Here is a 21,956-nt window from a genome sequence, read left to right on the forward strand (position 1 = left end):
GGCCGGATTGGCGGCGGGCGACGGCCGGCGGCTTGGGAGGGAGGAAGCGGGAGGTTGGGGACGGGAAACTTCCCTCCCGCGCGACGGGGGAAGGGAGTGCGGGCTGGTGTCGAGCGCCCCCCTCCAACCCTCACTTCTATGGTTTGAAATTGGGTCGAGGGTTGGACCCTTACTTTTTTTTTTTGAGGGTTTGAGGGTTTAGGGTTCTAGTCTTTGCGTTTTTTTGTTACAACCCGCAAAAAAGCAGTTATTTTTTAGGGTTTAGAGGTACTACTAGTAATGCTCTTACTCTGTCGCATATCTTTTTCTCGCGTGCTTGTGCTGCAGGATAGATGACCGCTGATGCAGGCCAGGCACCATGGCCTATGTTGGGAGCTGCAGGATAGGTGACCATTGTCATATGTTAGCCGACGCAACCCGCCTTACCGGTGTTGTAGAGCTTGCTGGTCGTCGCTGATTTTGTAGCGAAGACAACTAGAAAACCGGCGTCTGTTGCAAACTTGCTCGAGCGGAGCGGGCGAAGGAGGCACGCTGTCGTCGAGGCGCCACCGAGCCCGCATCCTCCATCGTCCATGGCTTCCACATCCTTGAGGTGTTGCAGCAGCAATAATTCCCGCAAAATGATTTGTGTTTCAACAATTTGTACAACATAATCTTTATTGCAAAAAAAAATCGACGGACATTTTTGCAACATGATCTTTGTTATAAAAATTTCTGCAACATCATCTCAGTTTACAAAGGTTTCTGCAACACGACTTATATTATAAATATTTCTGTAACACCGCTCTTGTTGCAAGTGAGGTTGCACACGTGGATAGATAGATCGGACACCCCGTGTCCATCCAACGGTCAGCCAGGCGACTGGATATTTTCTACTTATCTGCCGACTGACACGTAGGGCCGTCCTTCTTTTTTTGACTTCATTAGAGCAACTGTAGCAGACCACACATCCTCCCGGCCCGCAAAACGTTTTTGCAGTTCGCAGAAAAATGCCTTTGCGGGCCGGCGTGGATGGCCGCAGTTGCAAACCCTGCATAATGGACCCGTAAAAAAGATATTCCCAGTATATGCTTCTTTACGAGTCGGATTTGCGGCGTCTGATCTGGCGCAACTCCCCTAGCCCGCAAAACTTAAATTTGCACCTTAATTTGATCTACTATATTGCATTGCTTTGCTTTATCAACAACATTGGATACAAAAGACATCACCAAATCTTTGCTAGAATAGCAAGATCAAAGAAAACAAGAACCACAAGTATGCATTTTAGAAGATTTCTGATACGTCTCCAACGTATCTATAATTTTTTATTGTTCTATGCTATATTATATTCTGTTTTGGACATTATTGGGCTTTATTATACACTTTTGTATTATTTTTGGACTAACCTATTAACCGGAGGCCCAGCCCAGAATTACTGTTTTTTTGCCTATTTCAGAGTTTCGCAGAAAAAGAATATCAAACGGAGTCCAAACGGAATGAAACCTTCGGGAACGTGATTTTTGGAACGAACATGATCTAGAGGACTTGGGCCCTATGTTAAGAAAGCAATCAGGAAGGCACGAGGTAGGGGGCGCGCCTACCCCCCAGGCGTGCCTTCCACCCTCGTGGGGCCCACGTTGCTCCACCGACATACTTTTTCCACCTATATATACCTACGTACCCCCAAACTACCAGATACGGAACCAAAACCCTAATTCCACCGCCGCAACCTTCTGTACCCGTGAGATCCCATCTTGGGGCCTTTCCCGGAGCTCCGCCAGAGGGGGCACCGATCACGGAGGGCTTCTACATCAACACATAGCCTCTCCGATGATATGTGAGTAGTTTACCTCAGACCTTCGGGTCCATAGTTATTAGCTAGATGGCTTCTTCTCTCTTTTTGGATCTCAATACAATATTCTCCCCCTCTCTTGTGGAGATCTATTCGATGTAATCTTCTTTTGCGGTGTGTTTGTTGAGACCGATGAATTGTGGGTTTATGATCAAGTTTATCTATGAATAATTTTTGAATATTCTCTGAATTCTTTTATGTATGGTTGGTTATCTTTGCAAGTCTCTTCGAAATATTAGTTTGGTTTGGCCTACTAGATTGATCTTTCTTGCAATGAGAGAAGTGCTTAGTTTTGGGTTCAATCTTGCGGTGTTCTTTCCCAGTGACAGCAGGGGCAGCAAGGCATGTATTGTATTGTTGCCATCGAGGATAACAAGATGGGGTTTATATCATATTGCATGAGTTTATCCCTCAACATCATGTCATCTTGCTTAAAGTGTTACTCTGTTCTTTTGAACTTAATACTCTAGATGCATACTGGATAGCGGTCGATGTGTGGAGTAATAGTAGTAGATGCAGGCAGGAGTCGGTCTACTTGTCTCGGACGTGATGCCTATATACATGATCATACCTAGATATTCTCATAACTATGCTCAATTCTGTCAATTGCTCAACAGCAATTTGTTGACCCACCGTAATACTTATGCTCTCGAGAGAATCCACTAGTGAAACCTATGGCCACCGGGTCTATTTTCTATCATATTAATCTTCCATCAACAAGCTATTTCTTGCACCGTTTTTATTTTGCTTTATTTACGTTGCATCTTTATCATAAAAATACCAAAAATATTATCTCATCATATCTATCAGATCTCACTTTCGTAAATGACCATGAAGGGATTGACAACCCCTTTATTGCGTTGGTTGCGAGCATTTTATTTGTTTGTGTAGGTGCGAGGGACTCGTGCGTGGCCTCCTACTAGATTGATACCTTGGTTCTCAAAAACTAAGAGAAATACTTACGCTACTTTGCTGCATCATCCTTTTCTCTTAAGGAAAAACCAACGCAGTGCTCAGGAGGTAGCAATTTCCAACTTCCATAACTGCTCTCACTAATTGGACTAATATTTTCTCCATGCATTTGTTGTTGATCTTGGGATTCTTGATTTTGCATTCTTCATTCTTCATTTTTGGTTCGAAAGAAGTCGATGTTTGCTTCCCCTCTAGTTGCACATGCAGCCGCATCATTGCCTTCAATTATACTAAAAAGTGCACTAACATCTATTAAGTTTCTTTCTATCAATAAATCAATGTATTGGCCTTCCCAAAATCAAAATAAGCATCCATCATCCTACACAAAATAATGAGCAAGCTCGAAGTGAGCTACCGCCATTGAACTAAAGAATGAACTATGAAACGAGCTACCGCAAGTGCACGTACCCCGTTGTTTTCGCATTTGAAGAACACCCATCCGGGATGGTTCGACGTGCCCGAAGTGAGCCGCAACACTTTCTGCATGCAGTCGTCGTACTCTATGAGCGGCATCGGCAAGCCACAAAGACGTTGCGCGAGCGCTGGACCCGGTGGACGGCCGGACGAGTCCATGCCCGCAAACCTTCGGCGGCGGCGGGCAGACGAACCCGTACCCGCATGCGGCGATGCGCCCTTGCCTAGGCTACGGGAGAGGCTCCTCGACCACTCCATCGCTTGGGGCAGCAACCGGCGGCCGGAAAAAGCCAAATCCGGCGGCCCGCGATGAAGTGCCACAGATCTGCAAATCCGTCGGCCAGCCGACGCAGGGGGAAGGGAGGGGAGGCCTCGTGCGCGTGGCGGCCTTCCGGCTTGCTCCTGCCGGCTGCTTTCGCCGGAATCTTGGGCGGCGGCCGACGGCAGCGCGAGGGGGGAGAGGAGAGGTGGTTGGTGGGAGAAAGCGCGGGATGAAATGTCCTCACACCAACCGCTTCCGCTTATATACAGGACACCGCAGCCGCGAGGTGGAAACCCACGTTTTCCTGGGTTGGGGTCGGAATTTTGTCGCGCCTCCTAAAATTTTTGCGGGCCGGAACAGATGCGGGATTTGATTGGACTGGTTATTCTGCCTAACACGTATTTTGACGGTTATTTTACGGGTTGGGAGGGGATGCGGGGTATGCTAGAGTTGCTCTTATTACCCAGGCCTATCGCTTCTGAATCATCTATCACCACACGCTGGCTAGCGGGCCCCAGACGTAGGCGTCTCGCTGCCCGCGTCGCATCTCCAACCCCGCACGACCCATCTCTCCATGCTCCTCCGCCTCCTCTCGTCCGCCTCTCGCGCCATCGCAGCAAAACCTCACCCACTCCAAACCCTAGCCGCTGCTGCAGCTGGCGCCACCTCAACCACCCGGAAGCTCGCAGCCATGGCGGGTAACCGGGAGGCGTTCCGCGTGGCGGTGGGGAACACGCTCGAGCGGCGCCTCTTCTACGTGCCGTCCTTCAAGATATACGGTGGCGTCGCGGGGCTCTATGACTACGGGCCGCCAGGGTGCGCCGTCAAGGCAAACGTCCTCGCCTTCTGGCGCCAGGTTGCCTGACATGCCTCTTTTCTACTACTTCGCGAGCTTGTAGAGTCCTGGTTTGACGAGATTCTTGATTGGGGGCGAGTCCTCGTGGTTTTCGAGGGGAATGTGGCCCTTTTCGCCTTTTTTGGTTATGAATTGTGGCGAGAGAGGCTCCAATTGGTGCTACTGATACTGGGTGATCAGTTTTGGTCTCGACTTGCCGTGTTTGTTTTGCATTTGTATTACTTGTGGTGTCGTGTAGCATGTGCCCGTTGCTGAAATTGGCTAGCTTCCAATCAAGAAATGTGGCCACTTGACACTTTAGAGCTAAATTTTCCTCCTGTAATGTAAATTGGAGCGATCGTCTTTCTAGTTAAATCAGTTTGTTGATCAGCAGCAAACTAGCCTGGTTTCCTCAACTTGTAAACTTTAGCTTTGTGAATATAGGAGATTAGGAGGAACTGATCACCTTATACTGAACTTGCTGCCTTAAATTCTACTACTGTACTTCCGAGCCATACTGTAGGTCTCCAAGGTGACACCTTGACCATCAATTTATATGAAAGTATACCGTGTTCAGTAAAAACTTAAGTATACATTATTAAGCTATATTTCATGGTACATCTAGTAATATCAACTTAGTCGTAAGGATGTTGGTTCTTTTTGTATGCTGATGGTGAAACCTAATACTGTTTGACTAGCAGAAATTCTAGAATGATCCACACTGTGAGTCAGTATGCGACCCACACCCGTACAACTAGTACACTTGGGAGTCAACCAACTCAGACACTCATACGACATTTGCACAAATGCCGGGTACACTGGTGATCCAGTTTGACCTCTGTGTGTGTGTGTAGGGGGGGGGGGGGCTCTTTCCTCTCTGTTCTGTATATCAACTGCTGGCTGGGCGCCTGCTCAGGGCCTAGTGACTGCTTGATTACTGCTATACTAGTTCGTAAGTTGATTTTGTTGATGCCCTGGAAAAAAAGCCTATTCCAGTAACAAATAATTAGAAACCGCAATATTCATTAATGTTAGTGACAGACAAAAGTCATGATTCAGTGTTATTGAGATGTGCACTGAACGTTACCCCTATGATAACAAGAAAGTGAGAAACGTTCCAAATCCATGCATTTAAATCTCAATGTATACATAAGGCATCATTCTAGTAATCTTTAGCATAGTATTATTTGATATATTTTCTTATGTAAATTCTCAGAACACAGTATTTATATTTTATGCATAGATAACCAACTTACCATCTACTTGTGTTTTTCTCCTCCTTAGCATTTCGTGTTGGAGGAAGGGATGCTTGAGGTGGACTGTCCATGTGTGACACCAGAAGTTGTCTTGAAGGCCTCTGGCCATGTCGAAAAGTTTACGGACTTGATGGTTAAAGATGAAAAGACAGGCAGCTGTTATCGTGCTGATCACTTACTCAAGGACTTCTGTAAGGAGAAGCTCGAGAATGACAATACATTGTCACCACAGAAGGTCGAAGAATTAAACCATATTCTCGCTGTCTTGGATGATCTATCAGCAGAACAATCAGGCACTAAGATTAAGGAGTATGGGATTGCTGCTCCTGACACAAAGAATCCATTGTCAGATCCATACCCCTTTAATCTCATGTTTCAGACTTCCATTGGACCATCAGGTTTGAGCGCAGGGTGAGATTGAAAACAGCTTAGTATGTTCTCTTTTGTTCAATATAGTTTTAGCTCATGTGCACATCTGTTTTTCAGGTATATGAGGCCAGAGACAGCACAGGGTATCTTTGTGAACTTCAAAGACTTGTATTACTACAATGGCAACAAACTACCCTTCGCTGCAGCCCAAATCGGCCAGGCTTTCCGCAACGAGGCATGACTTAACTGCTTAATCTTCTGTTGGGATCTTTACTTTTATTATCAATTTTTCTTGGGTTTAGATCCTCTACTCATTGACACCTTTACAAGGGTTTATATTGATTACTCATTAACATATTTGCCGGTGTTTAATTTGCAATCTACCATGTGATGTAAAACATATGAAAAACTCTTTTTGATGGTTCATGTTTGGTACATAAAACAGTTTGTTTGTCGGGTATTCGGATTCAACATACAAGGAGCTCTTTTGTTTTTTGCCACTGGTTCAAGCTACCTTCTCCTTTCCACCATCAGCAAAATGTACTTATTTATCTTGCTTCTGTTCCTTCAACACCCTGTTCTCTTTTGCCGTCCCGTCTGGGATTTTTTTTTCAAAGAAACCTTATTCTCTTACGAGACTGACAATGATCTTTTGGGGCCAAAACTAGCGTTGAGACAGTCAAAGCTAGTTGACCTGATGAAAATGACAAAAGAAGTTGTATTTTAACGAGGGTTATATGAATAATGATACTCAATGGTAAAAATGTTTTTACCAACGACTTATTATCCAGTTACTGTTGAGATGAACTGGAGTGGTTGTGGTGGAAACCGGTGCAATAACTACTAATAACTGTAGGGCATTGCTTAATAACCTCTGTGGTCTAAGACGAATTTGTTTCACTAGATATCTCCCCGTCAAGGCCTTCTAAGAGTCCGTGAATTTACGTTGGCGGAGATTGAGCACTTTGTGGACCCAGAGGACAAGTCTCATCCAAAGTTTTGTGATGTTTCTGATCTAGAGTTCCTGATGTTTCCGAGAGAAGATCAACTGACAGGAAGATCCGCCACTAGACTTAGGCTCGGTGAAGCTGTTTCTGAGGTACTATTTTGTATACTTCTAGTATTGTCTAATTCCACTAATTTTGATGTATGTCTAAGTAACACTTGCTGCAACCGGCAGGGAACTGTGAAGAATGAGACCCTTGGCTTCTTTATTGGAAGGGTCTATCTCTTCTTGACGCAGCTTGGGATTGACAAAGACCGTCTACGGTTCCGGCAGCATCTGCCAAATGAAATGGCTCACTATGCTGCTGATTGTTGGGATGCAGAGATCGAATGCTCTTATGGATGGATCGAGTGTGTTGGAATTGCTGATAGGTCAGCGTATGACTTGCGTGCCCACTCGGTATGTATCATCATTCGGTAGAACTGCGAGTAGAATGTTTTCTGTACTATACAACTGCGAAAGCTATCCGTCGGTATCCAACTCGAGAGCTGGATATTTCTTGTTGGAAAACCACTTGTACGAAATCGCAACCCTTCACCATTTGTTTTAGGTTAATGAGTTACTTTATGGGTAATTGGAATTATATTGTTGAACATGTTTTGTTAGCTCAACTACTCTCCGATTAGAGTTTTTGGAAGTATTAATCCCTTTTATTAAGAGATAAGTGCATTTTTCATCCACTAACTGTCGCCTCTTTGGTACTCCTTTGTTCTATAGTTCTAGACCAAAAAATAGTGGAGTGCTGACGTATTCCTGTGTGAAGTGTATTTTGCACGTAACTATCCTAATAGAACTAATACTATTCTACTCTCTACATTGAGCAGGATAAAAGTGGTGTTCCACTCGAAGCTCATGAAAAATTCGCAGAGCCCAGAGAAGTGGAGGTGAGGCTTGCTTATGATACAAGTTTCTCATTGTACACTAAATAAGTGAATTATTACTACTGAAACATTTGCAGTTGTGATGCTTTGGTGAGTTTCTCGAATTATCTGCTTTGCTAATGATAAGTTTCTTCTTGGCACGTTCAGAAGTTAGTTATAACCCCATCAAAGGAGCTTGGTCTTGCGTTCAAAGGGGACCAAAAGATGGTTCTCGAAGCATTGGAAGTAAGTTTCGTCTCCACATTGACTTGTCATATCTTATTGCTGTTTTGTTGGTCAACACTTAACTTTCTCCGCCGACAGGCCATGGGTGAAACTGAAGCTCTGGGCATGAAAGCAGCTTTAGAGTCTAAAGGGGATGTTGACTTTAAGGTTTGTACCCTTGGGAAGGATGTTACCATAAAGAGAAATATGGTTTCAATTAACATGGAGAAGAAAAAGGAACATCAAAGGAAGTTCACTCCTTCTGTCATAGAGCCATCATTTGGCATAGGGAGAATTATTTACTGCTTGTTCGAACATTGCTTCTATCAAAGGACTGGCAAGACAGATGATGAGCAGTTGAATGTGTTTCGTTTTCCCCCTCTTGTTGCTCCAATTAAGTGTACTGTATTTCCACTGGTCAAGGTTGAGAAATTTGATGTTGTTGCCAAGAAAATTTCAAAAGCTTTGACAACAGCAGGGATTTCTCACATTATCGACATCACAGGTACCACTGAACTTGTAGAAAACCATCGCGTTTATTTCTATTCTAGCCATATGAAGCGTTGCAATTTGCATATTATGATTGGTTCTCCATTTACACCTAAATTTTGCTTTTGATCTTTGGTCCACCTTACTGATATTTTCTCCTTCCAGAGTGAGATGGATGAGAACTAGTTCTTGATATTTTGTCGATTGACTGTAAACTGCTTGTGGTCGCTTGTAGGTCCAAATTTCCACTAGGCATTCTTTGGTAAAATAGGTTAAATGTCAAAACATTTAGTTAAAATGTTGATATTTACCGCATGAGATATCATCCATTTCTTAAACTTCTGTCCAGTTTGCTGCCTTGGTGAACTTCGATATTTGTTGCACTATTTCAGTGGATTATTTTATTGGAACCTGTTTTCTGTTTTCTTTTCAACATGTGTCTATTGAATGAATCATGGAACAGAATTCGTTCTTCAAAATAGGCTATTATGTCAATTTCCATAGTAGACTATTTTTTTAGGACCCGAATATCCAGCAAACGTCAGATTTTTAGGCATGGCAAATTGAATATTTTTCATGGCAATTTGTGTTCGTCGAGTTGGCGAGCATCGCAAATTCGCCTCAGTTCATTTTTTGCCAGGAGGGGAAACACTCTTGTACATTTGGCAAGTAATTTGTGCCTCTGGTACTACTTGTTGCAGGCACTTCGATTGGTAAGCGGTATGCAAGGACAGACGAAATCGGCGTCCCCCTGGCGATCACAGTCGACTCAACTACAAGTGTGACTGTCCGTGACCGGGACAGCAAGGATCAGATCCGTGTGGAGGTCGAAGAGGTGGCTTCGGTTGTGAAGGAAGTGACCGATGGGCAGAGCACCTGGGCAGACATCATGTGGAGATACCCAGCACATACCGCCTTGGCCACCGATGAGGAAGAAGCTTCAGAAACCTGAAGGGTACTGGCTTCCTGAGTTTCGGATGTGTGTCCTGTTAACAGAAATACTAATAGAGCGTTGCCCTGTAATCCTAGTCCTGTTTTCCCTTCACGTATGGTTTTCATCCGTTCCCTGTCGATATTTACTGTATCTACATGCTCATCTCGTGTGATTAAATGGAAGAGACGTGTGCATAATTTTCTTTTGGTCGGATTGATATTGTTCAGATTTGTCATGTGAGTTATCTTGATCCCACAATAGAAGTATCCCTAGATATTTTTTTTGGGTTCTTTTTGGAAGACCATCATGGTTAGCTTTATTAACTCAGATCAAAATTACATCGTTCACAAGGCTATTGACGACACATGCAGGTGGTTCGTCAGTTCAATTATCTGACACTTCATTACAAAAACTAAACTTAGCTAGCTCATGAGGTGCGATATTCGTCGCACGAAAACAATGCTTGAAGGTGACCCTCCCAATTGACGTAACAGTATCCAGACACTCCGCAAAGACTGCTGCCGATGCATCCCACCACTGTGTTTGTCCGGTGCAGAACTGAATGACTTTTGCCGATGCATCCCACCACTGTGTTTGTCCGGTGCAGAACTGAATGACTTCAAGGGGGTCTGATTCGGCCTCAACTCATCTCGCATGGTCCTAGCCTCCATGGCCGTAGCATCTGAAGCACAATCATCGTATCTGCATTGAGCAGCTAGAAATTGCTCCTTCTCGTCTTTGATTATCGGCCGTTGCTCCTGCATCTGCATCTTGATAAAAAGCAACGTCAACATTTACTTTAACAAACTTTGGGTCTGGCCTCTTCCATCTATGCTCCGTGTCCTCCCTACTATGGGGTCCTCGGGTGTCCGAGCTGTGTACCATGGGCCGAACTGATGGGTCATGAAGATACAAGATAGAAGACCTTCCCCCATGTCCGGGTGGGACTCTCCTTTGCGTGGATGGCAAGCTTAACGCCCGAATGTGTAGTTTCCTTTCTCTGTAAACCGACTATGTACAACCCTAGGCCCCTCCGATGTCTATATAAACCGGAGGGTTTAGTCCGTAGAAGCTAACACAAATCATATAGGCTAGACATCTATGGTTTAACCATTACGATCTCGAGTAGACCAACTCTTGTAGCCCCTATACTCATCAAATACAATGGACGTAGGGTTTTACCTCCATTAAGAGGGCCCGAACCTAGGTAAACATCGTGTCCTATTTGTCTCATGTTACCTTCAATCCTCAGACGCACAGTTCGGGACCCCCTACCCGAGATCGGCCGGTTTTGACACCGACATTGGTGCTTTCATTGAGAGTTCCACTGTGCCGTCGACGATGGGATCAATGGCTCGCCTTGTCATTAACGACAACATTACCTTTGGAGAGACTCTAGCTCCGGGACAGCTCCTCCAGCTCGGCGGTTTCACCATGAGCGCCCATGCGACCTTTAAGCCAAGGGCAGCCCTCGAGATCGCTAAACATCATCTTCGCATCGGCCTTGAACACCCTGAAAAGATGGATCCAACAATGTCTCGTCCTTAAACGAGCTACTTGATCGCATCACCGCCCTAGGAGTAACAACAGACTACGATCGGATTGGGCTTAAACCCGATCAGAGGGAAATCAGGTCCCCGCCGATCACCCATCTGATAGCGGTCATGGAGGAACAAGCCGATGATACTTTTCCCCTAAGTTAAGAACAAACTATGTTCGGATTTCCGAGTCCTACGAGCCGGATACCCATCTTCGGGAAGAGACCTCATGTCCTCCGAACATAGAACCGGGCGTTGAGCCCGAAGACCGCCAGGACGCTCCGGGCCCTGGGTCGGTGACTTCGCAAATTCTTCAAACTCAGAATGCAATAATGGGCCAGGATTCAGATTTTAGCCCGCCCATCCACCACAAGCAATATTCCCCAAACAATTCAGGCCCTCTAGACGTATGTGACCTAATGTATGTGCGGCAGCAACCTGAGAAAACAGTCCACCACTTTTGGGCCAGGTTCCTCCTTGTCAAAACAAGATCAAGGACTGCCATCACGATGACACGGTTTCAATATTTTGCCGCAATTGTACGGACGAGGGAATCCTTAACGCCCTCAACCGCCGCCGCATACTGCACTTTGCAGATCTGGCACACATCGTACAGAAGTACAGTGCAATGGAAAGCACCTGGAAGGCACAAACAACACGGTGGGAACCTCCTGCCTTCAAGCAGCCCACCGGACGGACAAAAAGGATGCACCCTTATGGGGCACCTGATCATCATCCCATGGACAAAAAAGCGAAGCCCTTTACGGGACACAGAACTGTCCTTGACGACCTGCTCGATAAACCTTGTCAGATACATACAACATCGAATACCGAACCAACACATAGTCTTCAGGCATGTTGGGTACTCCGGCAGGTGGCTAAGAGCGGTGAGGCCATCCTCACCAGCATTCCTTTGGAGAGGCACTCTTCAGAAGATGCCGATCTCAACGTTTTTATGGTCTTTGAGACCTTTTCTTCTAACAACCAGCGCAAAAGGGCATTGCGTGACCTTGCCGAAGTCAACTAGGTAGCCGCAGTAAATCCTTGGAATGACATGGCGATAACCTTCACCGCCGATGACGAGCCAAGGGTCAGATCAGTCCGAGCACCAGCCGCTTTGGTCTTAAACCCAATAGTAGATGACTTTCGGCTCACCAAAGTACTCATGGATGGTGGCAGCGGATTAAACCTCATCTATGAAGATACGCTCCAAAAAATGCAGATGGAAAAAAGTCGCATTGAGCAAAGCGGCACCACTTTCCGAGGCATCATCCCCAGTCGAGAAGCAATAAGCTCGGGGACGATCAAACTCGACATCGTATTCGGCACGCTGGAGAACTATAGGTCCGAAGAGTTGCTCTTCCACGTGGCACCTTTCCACAACTGTCAGGACCCCGACTCAATGCCATATCGATCTAGCATGTAACACCTCATATCACTTTGCGGCCTCACGCACGGTATTCCCACGGGTGTCGCCTTACCTTTGCCCGGGACCGTTTGCGCCTTTTGGCACACGTATATGATAGTGTCGCTAGCATCCATATGATAAGGAGCCCGGGCTGACATGGCTAGTCGTAAACCCAAAGTGGCACAAACTTACAGGGACAAGCATCCATGACCCAGCATCGAACGTGTCGGTCAACAGCGAGTGAATCCAGGCTGTAGCACTGGGCTAGCAGGACTCCGGTGAACCGGGCTGTAGCGGGCTAACAGGACTCCGGTATTCATCGCGTGACATTTCCCCAAAGGGACAGACACAGGAACGAAGAAGGACACATGCCGGCCAGCCTAAGTGTTCCGGAGCAGTAGCAAGCTACCATGGCTCAGTGGAAACACCAGGAGACATTTCCCGGTAAGAGAGGCTACCAAGGATAAACAACTAGGTTGTCAGATCCCACACATACCAAGCATTTCAATAACATACACACAATATGCTCGATATGTGCAATACAACATGGCATCACAAAATGACTCTACGACTCAAGTAATTTATTCAATAGGCTCCGAGGAGCGAGATATTACAAACAGGGGTCCCATGACCCAACACTCAGAGCATACAAATCAAAGCACAAGCGGAAGCTTAACATGTCTGAGTACAGACAACTATAAATGAAAAAGGCTGAGAAGCCTGACTATCTACCAGATCCTGCCGAGGGCACAAGATCGTAGCTGAGGTAACAAGCTAAACGTCGAAGTCCAAGCGGAACTACTAGTGAGACTGAAGTCTCTCTGCAAAAACATAAAATAGGCAAACGTGAGTACAAATGTACCCAGCAAGACTTACATCAGAACTAACTACATATGCATCATTTTCAACAAAGGGGATGGTGGGGTTTAACTGCAGCAAGCCATCTTTGACTCGGTGGCTAACCTAAACTACGACTGCAAGTAACTCTTTTGAGGTGGCGCACACGAGTCCACATATTCACCATATCAATACACCACTATGGATCCGCTCCCGTCTCCCTGCGAGAACGCCAACCATAGCACTCACGCTTATCTTGCGTATTTTAGAGTATCCACTTTCACTTGTCTATGAACTGATATAAGCAACCCAGAAGTCCTTTTCCGCGGACACGGCTATTCGAATAGATAATGTTAACCCTGCAGGGGTGTACTTCTTCACACACGCTCTCACCACTTACCGCCGTTTACACGACATGTACTCGGCAACCTTCAAGCGGAAGCCCAACGTGGGTGTCGGCCACGGCCTACCTAAACACTCAAGTCTCTAGTCCAGGTTTATCGCCTATTCGGGTTCCATCCATGAGGAGATCCGGCCGGAGTTTCGCTCACAGCCCCAAACGATGTGAACAGGGTTTCCGAGACACCAAATGGGCGCCCGGTACACCCGGCCACGTGCCTACCGCATCACAGCCCACCCCTACGGTCAGCGCTGCGCACGGCCTCCAGCATACTACAAACACCAGAAACTACTTGCAACTCCTGGACAGAGGACAAGGGTGATTAAGAAGCCGAGAGGGTCCATTGGTTTCGGGCCCAATGCGTGGTAGTAGCTGAATCATGGATCACAAACACAGAATCAGTTCCTGAGGACGGCTGCAATGAGACAACCCACCATGTACTCCTACATGGCCTCTCACCGCTACCTTTACCAAATCGTATTCACACACTTAGCTCACACACAGTAGGACATGTTCACACACCTCTGATTCATCCCCGATGAATCAGACCTGACTCAACTCTAAGCAGTAGCAGGCATGACAAACAAGCATGAATGAGTAGGCACAACAGGGCTCAAACAACTCCTACTCATGCTAGTGGGTTTCATCTATTTACTGTGGCAATGACAGGTCATGCAAAGGATAAAAGGGGTTCAGCTACCGCAGCAAGTAACAGATGAATCGGTGTTGTCCTAATGCAGTAAAAGAGAGCAGGAGCGAGAGAGTGGGATTTTATCGGAATGAACAAGGGGGTTTTGCTTGCCTGGCACTTCTGAAGATAACATTGAGTCTTCATCAGTGTCAACGATCACAACGTCGGAACATCCTCTACCGGGAGGGAACAAATACCGGCAACAAAGAAGAAATACAATCAATGCAATGCACAATATGATGCATGCTCATGACATGGCAATATGAATGTGTTTTGAGCTAATGCAACTAGCAACAGATTAAATGAAGTTGGTTTGAATATAAGATTCAAATTCAAACTCCATATGTGATTATTCAGATGCCATTTATATGATTTGTGCTAAACAGCACCTATAAGTTGTTCTAACATGCATGAAAATAGTACAGATGGATAGATTGGATTTTTCTGATCATTTTTCATATATAATTTATCTCATTTGGAGTTACGGTTGAATTTCTATGATTTTTAGAAGTTTTTACAATTTTCTGGAATTTCTTGAATAATATAAATCCAGAAATGAATTATGGCGTCAGCACCACGTCACTGTGACGTCAGCAGAGTCAACTGGGCTGGCTCGGGTCAAACCTGACGTGTGGGGTCCACACGTTAGTGACACAGGTTAGACAGGGGGGTTAGTTTAGTTTAATTAAAGATTAGGGGCACTAGGGCCCACATGTCAGTGTCAGGGGGTTAGATTAGGTGGTGATTAGCATTAAGCTAATCACCTGATGGCGGGGTCCACCTGTCATGGACCCAGGGGAGGTCAAACCCCTGGTCAGTAGGGTCAATCCCGCCGGCGTCTCGACGCCGGCGAGGCCCGGGACGGTGGCGGCCGTCGGAAACACGCTACAGGGCACGGGCGAGGCCGTGCTTGGGCTCGTTGGAGAGCCCTTGCTCCTGCGCGTCGAACGGTGCGGTTGCTGGGTCGTGGGGAGGCCGGAGCTGACGACGGCGAGCTCCAAGGCGGCGGCCGGAGTTCGGGTGGCCATGGGTTAGCTGCTACGGCATGCAAACGGGAGGGGGCTTGCGCTAGGAATGCTCTACGGAACGCTGCGAACACGTTAGGCTCACCGGGGTGACCAAATGGTCACCGGAGCTACGTCGACGACGAGCTCGGGCGGCGGCGTGCTACGGGCATCCAGGGGCGATGCCTACGGCGATCAAAAGAAGCGGGGAAGAGGGGGGAAACGGTGGAGGAGCTCACGAGGGGTCGGTTGGAGCAGACGGCGAGCTCGGGGAGGCGGAGAAGACGGCGAATCGACAGACGGTGTCCGGCGGCCGTGCGTGGAGAAGACGGGTCGCTGGCGAGGCAGCAGGGCATTCGACGACGCGTGTCTCAACGGAGAGGTAGCAGGGGACTAGGCGGAGCCGATGGACTCTCTAGTAGGGCGAAACGACGGCGGTGGCTGCGGTGGTAGTGGACGGCGGCGGCGGCAGCGGTCGGGCGAGAGAGGGAGAGATCCAGGGAAGGGGGTGAGAGCGCGGGAGAGTGAGGGAGAGAGGCAGGGAGGTGAGTGGCGCCATCTAGACGCGTCGGGGCGCCTCGGTGGCAAGCAGGAGGTGGCCTGGGCGGCGTCGGCGCCCGCCACCGAGCTGCTTCGGTGCGAGGGGAGGAAGACGACAGGGGGGGGGTAGCGGTGGCGGGCTGGGCCGTGCTGCTGGGCCAGGTGGGCTACCAGGTGAGCGCCAGGTAAGATCTTCTGCTCTCTCTCTCTCTCTCTCTCTCTCTCTCTTGTTTCTATTTAATTCTGTTTTCTATTTTCTGTAGTTTGTTTTGATTTGATTTAAAATATCAAATCATTTTATAAAATCCTGGAAACAATTATGGGTGCTTTCTGAATTATTTCAGTGACCCTTAACAATTTTCAACATTTATTTGAACATTTAAATTATTTATAGTATTTAAATGCCCAAGGTCAAATACAATAGGATTTAATTCAAAAATCCAGAATGGCCTAGAAATATGTGCAGCATTGATGGCAGGGGTTTTCACCTTTAACAAAAATAATGAACTTTTCTAAAGTGCATTCTGGGTTTATTGAAAATATTTTTATTCTGATCCTAATTGCATTTTATTTAGTGCTAGGGTTTGTCATCCCCATTTCAAGTTTCATGAATTTTAAACATGATGCATGAATGCCTTAATGCAACTAATGACAAACAAATTCTAGGGCTGTGACAACAGCAGATATCACGCCCTGTTAGGGCGAGAAGCATTCATACGCTTTCAAGCCATACCCCATTACGAGTACATGTAGCTCAAAATGCCAGGGCCTAATGGAGTTATCACTATCACCAGTGATCCAGATATAGCACTTTGCGCCGAAAACAAAACCGCATCCCTAGCCCTCGAGGCGCTATCCGAGGCCCTTGCCGCCGAGGAACTGACCACTCTGCGCTCTACAGTGGATAAGGACGATGTAAACCTTGATAAGAGGCCCAAATCCACTTCCTTTAAACCAGCAGACGAAATAGTCAAATTTCAAGTACACCCAATAGTTTCTAATAAAACTGCAACCATTGGAGCACAACTGGATCCAACGATCGATGCTACTTTAAGAGCGTTTTTGCGTGAAAACTGGGACATCTTTGCCTGGCATCCTTCGGATATGCCAAGAATCCCACGCAGACTGGCCGAACACAGCCTCAATATAATAAAAGGCTTTAAACCAGTCAAGCAAACACCGCAGCAATTTTCCGAACCCAAGAGACAAGCCATGTGGGAGGAGCTAGCCAAACTACTTGAAGCCGGGTTCATCAGAGAGATCAAACACCCGGACTGGCTAGCAAACCTGTTCATGGTACCAAAGAAGGATAAATCCTGGCGCCTTTGTGTCGATTTCAAAGACCTAAACAAGACCTGCCCTAAGGACCCCCTCCCACTGCCCCGGATTGACCAAATCATTGATGCAACTGCAGGACACGATTCACTATGCTTCCTTGATGCATACTCCGGATACCATCAAATTAAGATGAGGGAATCTGATCAAGCCGCAACGACATTCGTCACTCTGTATGGGCCTTTCTGCTTCAACACTATGCCTTTCGGACTCAAAAACGCTGGCACCACCTACCAACGCATGATTCAAACATGCCTAAAAAAAACAAATTGGCAAGATGGTGGAGGCATATGTAGATGATGTAGTCATCAAAACTAAACATGTCGAATCATTGGTGGATGACTTGCGCCTCACATTCGACAACCTCCGAACATATGAAATACGGCTCAATCTGGAAAAATGCGTTTTCGGCGTCCTGGCCGGAAAGCTGCTCGGGTTCATTGTTTCCAATAGAGGAATCAAAGCAAATCCAGCCAAAATCCGAGCCTTGTCACAATTGGCAACACCAACATACCTAAAGCAAGTCCAAAAACTAGTTGGGTGCATGGCAGCCTTGAGCCGCTTTATCTCCAGATTGGGAGAAAAGACGCAACCGCTTTATCACCTGCTCCGACGTACCAATCACTTTGAGTGGACAGATGCGGCAACGATCGGGTTGGAAGAAATAAAAATGTTGTTAGCAAACAACCCAATACTTGCCACACCAAGCGTCGGCAAACCTATGTTATTGTACATATCAGCAACTCACCAGGTAGTGAGCGTTGTGCTCGTTATCGAACGAGAGGAAGAGGGACACATATTCCCACTCCAAAAACCAGTATACTATGTATCGACGGTCCTTACACCATGCGGTCTTTATGGCATCCCGAAAACTGCGGCACTACTTTCAGGAGGGCTCGATCACGGTGGCCTCCGAAGTGCCACTCAACGACATTATAAACAGTCGAGATGCCACCTGCCGCATTGCTAAATGGGCTATCGAATCTTACCATTTGAAATAACATACAAGCCACGCCGAGCTATTAAATCTCAGGTGTTGGCCGACTTTGTCGCCGAATGGACAGAAGCCGAACTCCCTAAAGAGTATAGCACATACTCCAACTGGGTGATGTACTTCGACGGCTCCAAAATGTTAGCCGGATTGGGGGCTGGTGTCATCCTAACTCCCCTACAGGGGACGCAGTCTGTTATGTATTACAAATCATGTACACGGACTCCAATAACGCGGCCGAATATGAAGCGCTCCTGCATGGACTCCGGATGGCCGTTTCTATGGGCATACAACGCCTTGAGGTGCGTGGGGATTCGAACCTCACGATATCGCAAATAAATGGAGAATTTGACGCAAAAGATCCAAAGATGGCGGCCTACTGCAACGCCGTACTCAGGATATCGGCTCGGTTTGAGGGGCTCGAGTTTCATCATGTGGCTTGAGACAGTAATCAAGCAGTGGACATCCTTGCTTGAATGGGCGCTAAACGCGACCCCGTCCCGCCTAACACCTTTTTGGAAAGTCTTTTTAAGCCATCTGTGGTATGGCAAGACGAGAGCGGAAATACCAGTCCGGCGCCGATCACACCCCCGGACGCCGAACATGATTCGGACATCATCGGGGGCTCGGGCACTGAACCAACACCTTTCGCTCATGTAATCATGGCGGTTATCGCTCCATGGACCGAACCCTTCTTGGCTTACCTTAATAGGCAGGAGCTCCCTGATGATCAGCACGAGGCCCGCCGCATAGTTCGACGCTCCAAAGCCTACAAAGTTCACGAAGGAGAACTCTACAAGAAAAGCACTACCGGAGTCCCTCAAAAGATGTATCTCCGAAGAGGAGGGGCAACAGCTCTTGGCCGAAATACACGCTGGCCTCGGCAGCCATCACGCCGCAGCTCGGGCCCTTGTAAGCAAAGCCTTCCATACATGTTTCTTCTAGCCCACAGCCTGAGCAGATGCACAAGCCCTTGTACAGCGTTGTGTAGGATGCCAGCTCTTTACCAATCAAAACCATATGCCGCCCACTGCCCCAAGAACTATCCCCATTACTTGGCCTTTTGCGGTCTGGGGGCTAGACATGGTTGGACCCCTTAAAGGGGGAAGCCAGAAGAAGAAATATTTACTGGTCATGGTGGATAAATTCACTAAGTGGATAGAGGCCAAACCAGTAAAAGCAGCTGAAGTCGGACCGGTGATAGATTTTATATCCGGTGTCGTACACCGTTATGGTGTCCTGCACAACATTATTACTGACAACGGCTCTAACTTCACAATCAATGAGGTAAAAAATTGGTGTGCTAACCCGGGCATTAAGCTCGATTATGCCTCCGTATATCACCCTCAAACAAACGGTCAAGTCGAGCAGGCCAATGGCCTGATAATGAGCGGCATCAAACCCAGACTAGTGCGATCCCTAAAGGAGTCGGATAAACACTGGGTCGAGGAACTCGATTCCGTACTCTGGGGGATGCGGACCATGCCCAACCGCACGACCGGATACACACCATTCTTCATGGTGTACGGCGTAGAGGTTGTCTTGCCCTGCGACATTATTCATGATTCACCTTGAGTCGCATGTATGAAGAGAGGGAGGCCGAGCTCGATCGGCAGGACGACTTAGATGTCCTAGAGGAGGAGCGCGATGTTGCAAAGGCTCGTTCTGCATTCTATCAATAGCAAGTTCAAAGATACCAAAGCAGAGAAGTGCGAGCAAAGACTTATAATGTCGGTGAGCTCGTTTTATGCCTCCTAGAGAAGAAAAAGGACAAACTAAAACCAAAATGGGACAGTCCCTTCATTATAGATGAAGTTCTGACGGGAGGAGCCTACCGCCTTCGCAATGCATCGGATAATCGCTTAGATCCGAACCCTTGGAACGCCGCCCGGCTCTGAAGATTCTACGCATGTAACGCCCTCGATGCGGCTATATCTCCCACGTGTCGAAGCACGACTTAGAGGCATAACCGCATTGAAAGCAATGTCGCAAGTAAGGTAATCTTCACACAACCCATGTAATACATAAGGGAAAGAGATACATAGTTGGCTTACAATCGCCAGTTCACACAATACATGAATAAAGCATTACATTCATCCAAATACACTCAAGGTCCGACTATGGAACCAAAATAAAATAAGACTACCCCAAAAGCGACACAGATCATCACTCGACCCCAACTGGGCTCCACTACTGATCAATTGGGAAAGCAGAACAACACAAAGGACAAGATCTTCATCGAGCTCCTCCTTGAGCTTGGTTGCGTCACCTGCTCGGTTCAACGGCACCTGCAAGCTAGTTTTGGAAGTATCTGTGAGTCACGGGGACTCAGCAATCTCACACCCTCGCGATCAAGACTATTTAAGCTTATGGGTAAGGTAAAGGTATGAGGTGGAGCTGCAGCAAGCGACTAGCATATATGGTGGCTAACATACGCAAATGAGAGCGAGAAGAGAAGGCAAAGCACGGTCGATAAAAGTATGGTCAAGAAGTGATCCTAGAACAACCTACGTCAAGCATAACTCCAACACCGTGTTCACTTCCCGGTCTCCCCCGAGAGAGACCATCACGGTTACACACGTGGTTGATGTATTTTAATTAAGATCAACTTCAGGTTTTCTACAATCGGACATTAACAAATTCCCATCTGCCCATAACCGCGGGCACGGCTTTTGAAAGTTCATAACCCTGCAGGGGTGTCCCAACTTAGCCCATCACAAGCTCTCACGGTCAACGAAGGATATTCCTTCTAGCGGGAAGACCCGATCAGACTCGGAATCCTGGTTACAAGACATCCTCGACAATGGTAAAACAAGTCCAGCAAGACCGCCCAATGCGCCGACATCCTGAAAGGAGCTGCACATATCTCGTTCTCAGGGAAACACCGGATGAGACATCCTACGAGTAAAACCAGCCCTCAAGTTTCCCCGAGGTGGCCCCGTAGTCTACTCAGTTTGGACCAACACTTAGACAAGCACTGGCCCGGGGGGGGGGGGGGTTAAAATAAAGATGACCCTCGGGCTGGCTGTCGTGGTTCTAACTCTGACAATGATGTAGGGGGGTATGTATGGAGAGGCTAGATCTCAGCTATTGGGAAGTTGTAAACACACCAAGATGTACGAGTTCAGGCCCTTCGCGGAGGAAGTAACAACCCTACGTCTCGGTGCCCGGAGGCGGTCGACTGGATTACTGGCGTGTGAATAACAGGGGTGCGAACCCTTCATATTGAGGAGGGGGGTGGCTTATATAGAGTTCGCCGGCCCCCTCCTGCCCTCAGTAATGCAGGGTTTACGGTACATTTAAGGTTGGGCGTTACTGATAACGCCCCTAATAAAGTGCTATAATGGTCATAAAGACTACTTGATAGCTGACCGTTCGCCTGCGGAGCGACTTTAGGTCTCCTGGCGGTCGAGTGGTTGGCTTCATGGTCGAGTGATAGCTTCTTGGTCGAGTGTCTTGAACCCGTCGAGTGGGGTAACTCCTCAGTCGATTGAAAGGTGACTTCTTCTAGGGATGTCCTAGGGTAGGGCTTCTTGGACAGGTCCGTGCCCCTACCTTAGGTACATGGCTTCATCATTAGCCCCCGAATGGATCGAGGTTAGAGTGGGGAAAGAGTTGGAGATCTTTCCGATTGGTTCTCTGGGCTACGTGAGTGCCTCGTTTTGGGTCAATCATCACGGATGACGTTACCAACCTTTTTCAGTCGCCTTGATCCATTCCAGGTCTTTCGTCGAGTGAATTTCTTTATCTGTGGTATAC

General features: G+C 47.2%; 1 protein-coding gene across 1 annotated transcript; it reads left to right on the forward strand.

The window, feature by feature from the left end:
* The first annotated feature begins 4,000 nt into the window (after nt 1–4,000).
* On the forward strand, nt 4,001–9,679 carry LOC123189099 (glycine--tRNA ligase, mitochondrial 1). Its single transcript, XM_044601428.1, has 9 exons — nt 4,001–4,335; nt 5,599–5,981; nt 6,057–6,174; nt 6,844–7,038; nt 7,120–7,344; nt 7,770–7,829; nt 7,974–8,051; nt 8,130–8,535; nt 9,221–9,679. The coding sequence occupies exons 1-9, from the start codon at nt 4,054–4,056 to the stop codon at nt 9,469–9,471; spliced, it is 1,998 nt and encodes a 665-aa protein (XP_044457363.1). The 5' UTR covers nt 4,001–4,053; the 3' UTR covers nt 9,472–9,679.
* The last annotated feature ends 12,277 nt before the right edge of the window (nt 9,680–21,956 follow it).

Source organism: Triticum aestivum, chromosome 2A (assembly GCF_018294505.1).
Source record: "Triticum aestivum cultivar Chinese Spring chromosome 2A, IWGSC CS RefSeq v2.1, whole genome shotgun sequence".
Taxonomy (NCBI): Eukaryota; Viridiplantae; Streptophyta; class Magnoliopsida; order Poales; family Poaceae; genus Triticum; species Triticum aestivum.

Excerpts from the sequence above, each read along its gene's own strand:
- LOC123189099 (XM_044601428.1), top strand. The coding sequence starts at position 4,054 with ATGCTCCTCCGCCTCCTCTCGTCCGCCTCTCGCGCCATCGCAGCAAAA. Across the intron at positions 5,982-6,056 it reads CCATCAGGTTTGAGCGCAGG|GTATATGAGGCCAGAGACAG; the intron begins GTGAGATTGAAA and ends TCTGTTTTTCAG. Across the intron at positions 7,830-7,973 it reads CAGAGCCCAGAGAAGTGGAG|AAGTTAGTTATAACCCCATC; the intron begins GTGAGGCTTGCT and ends TGGCACGTTCAG.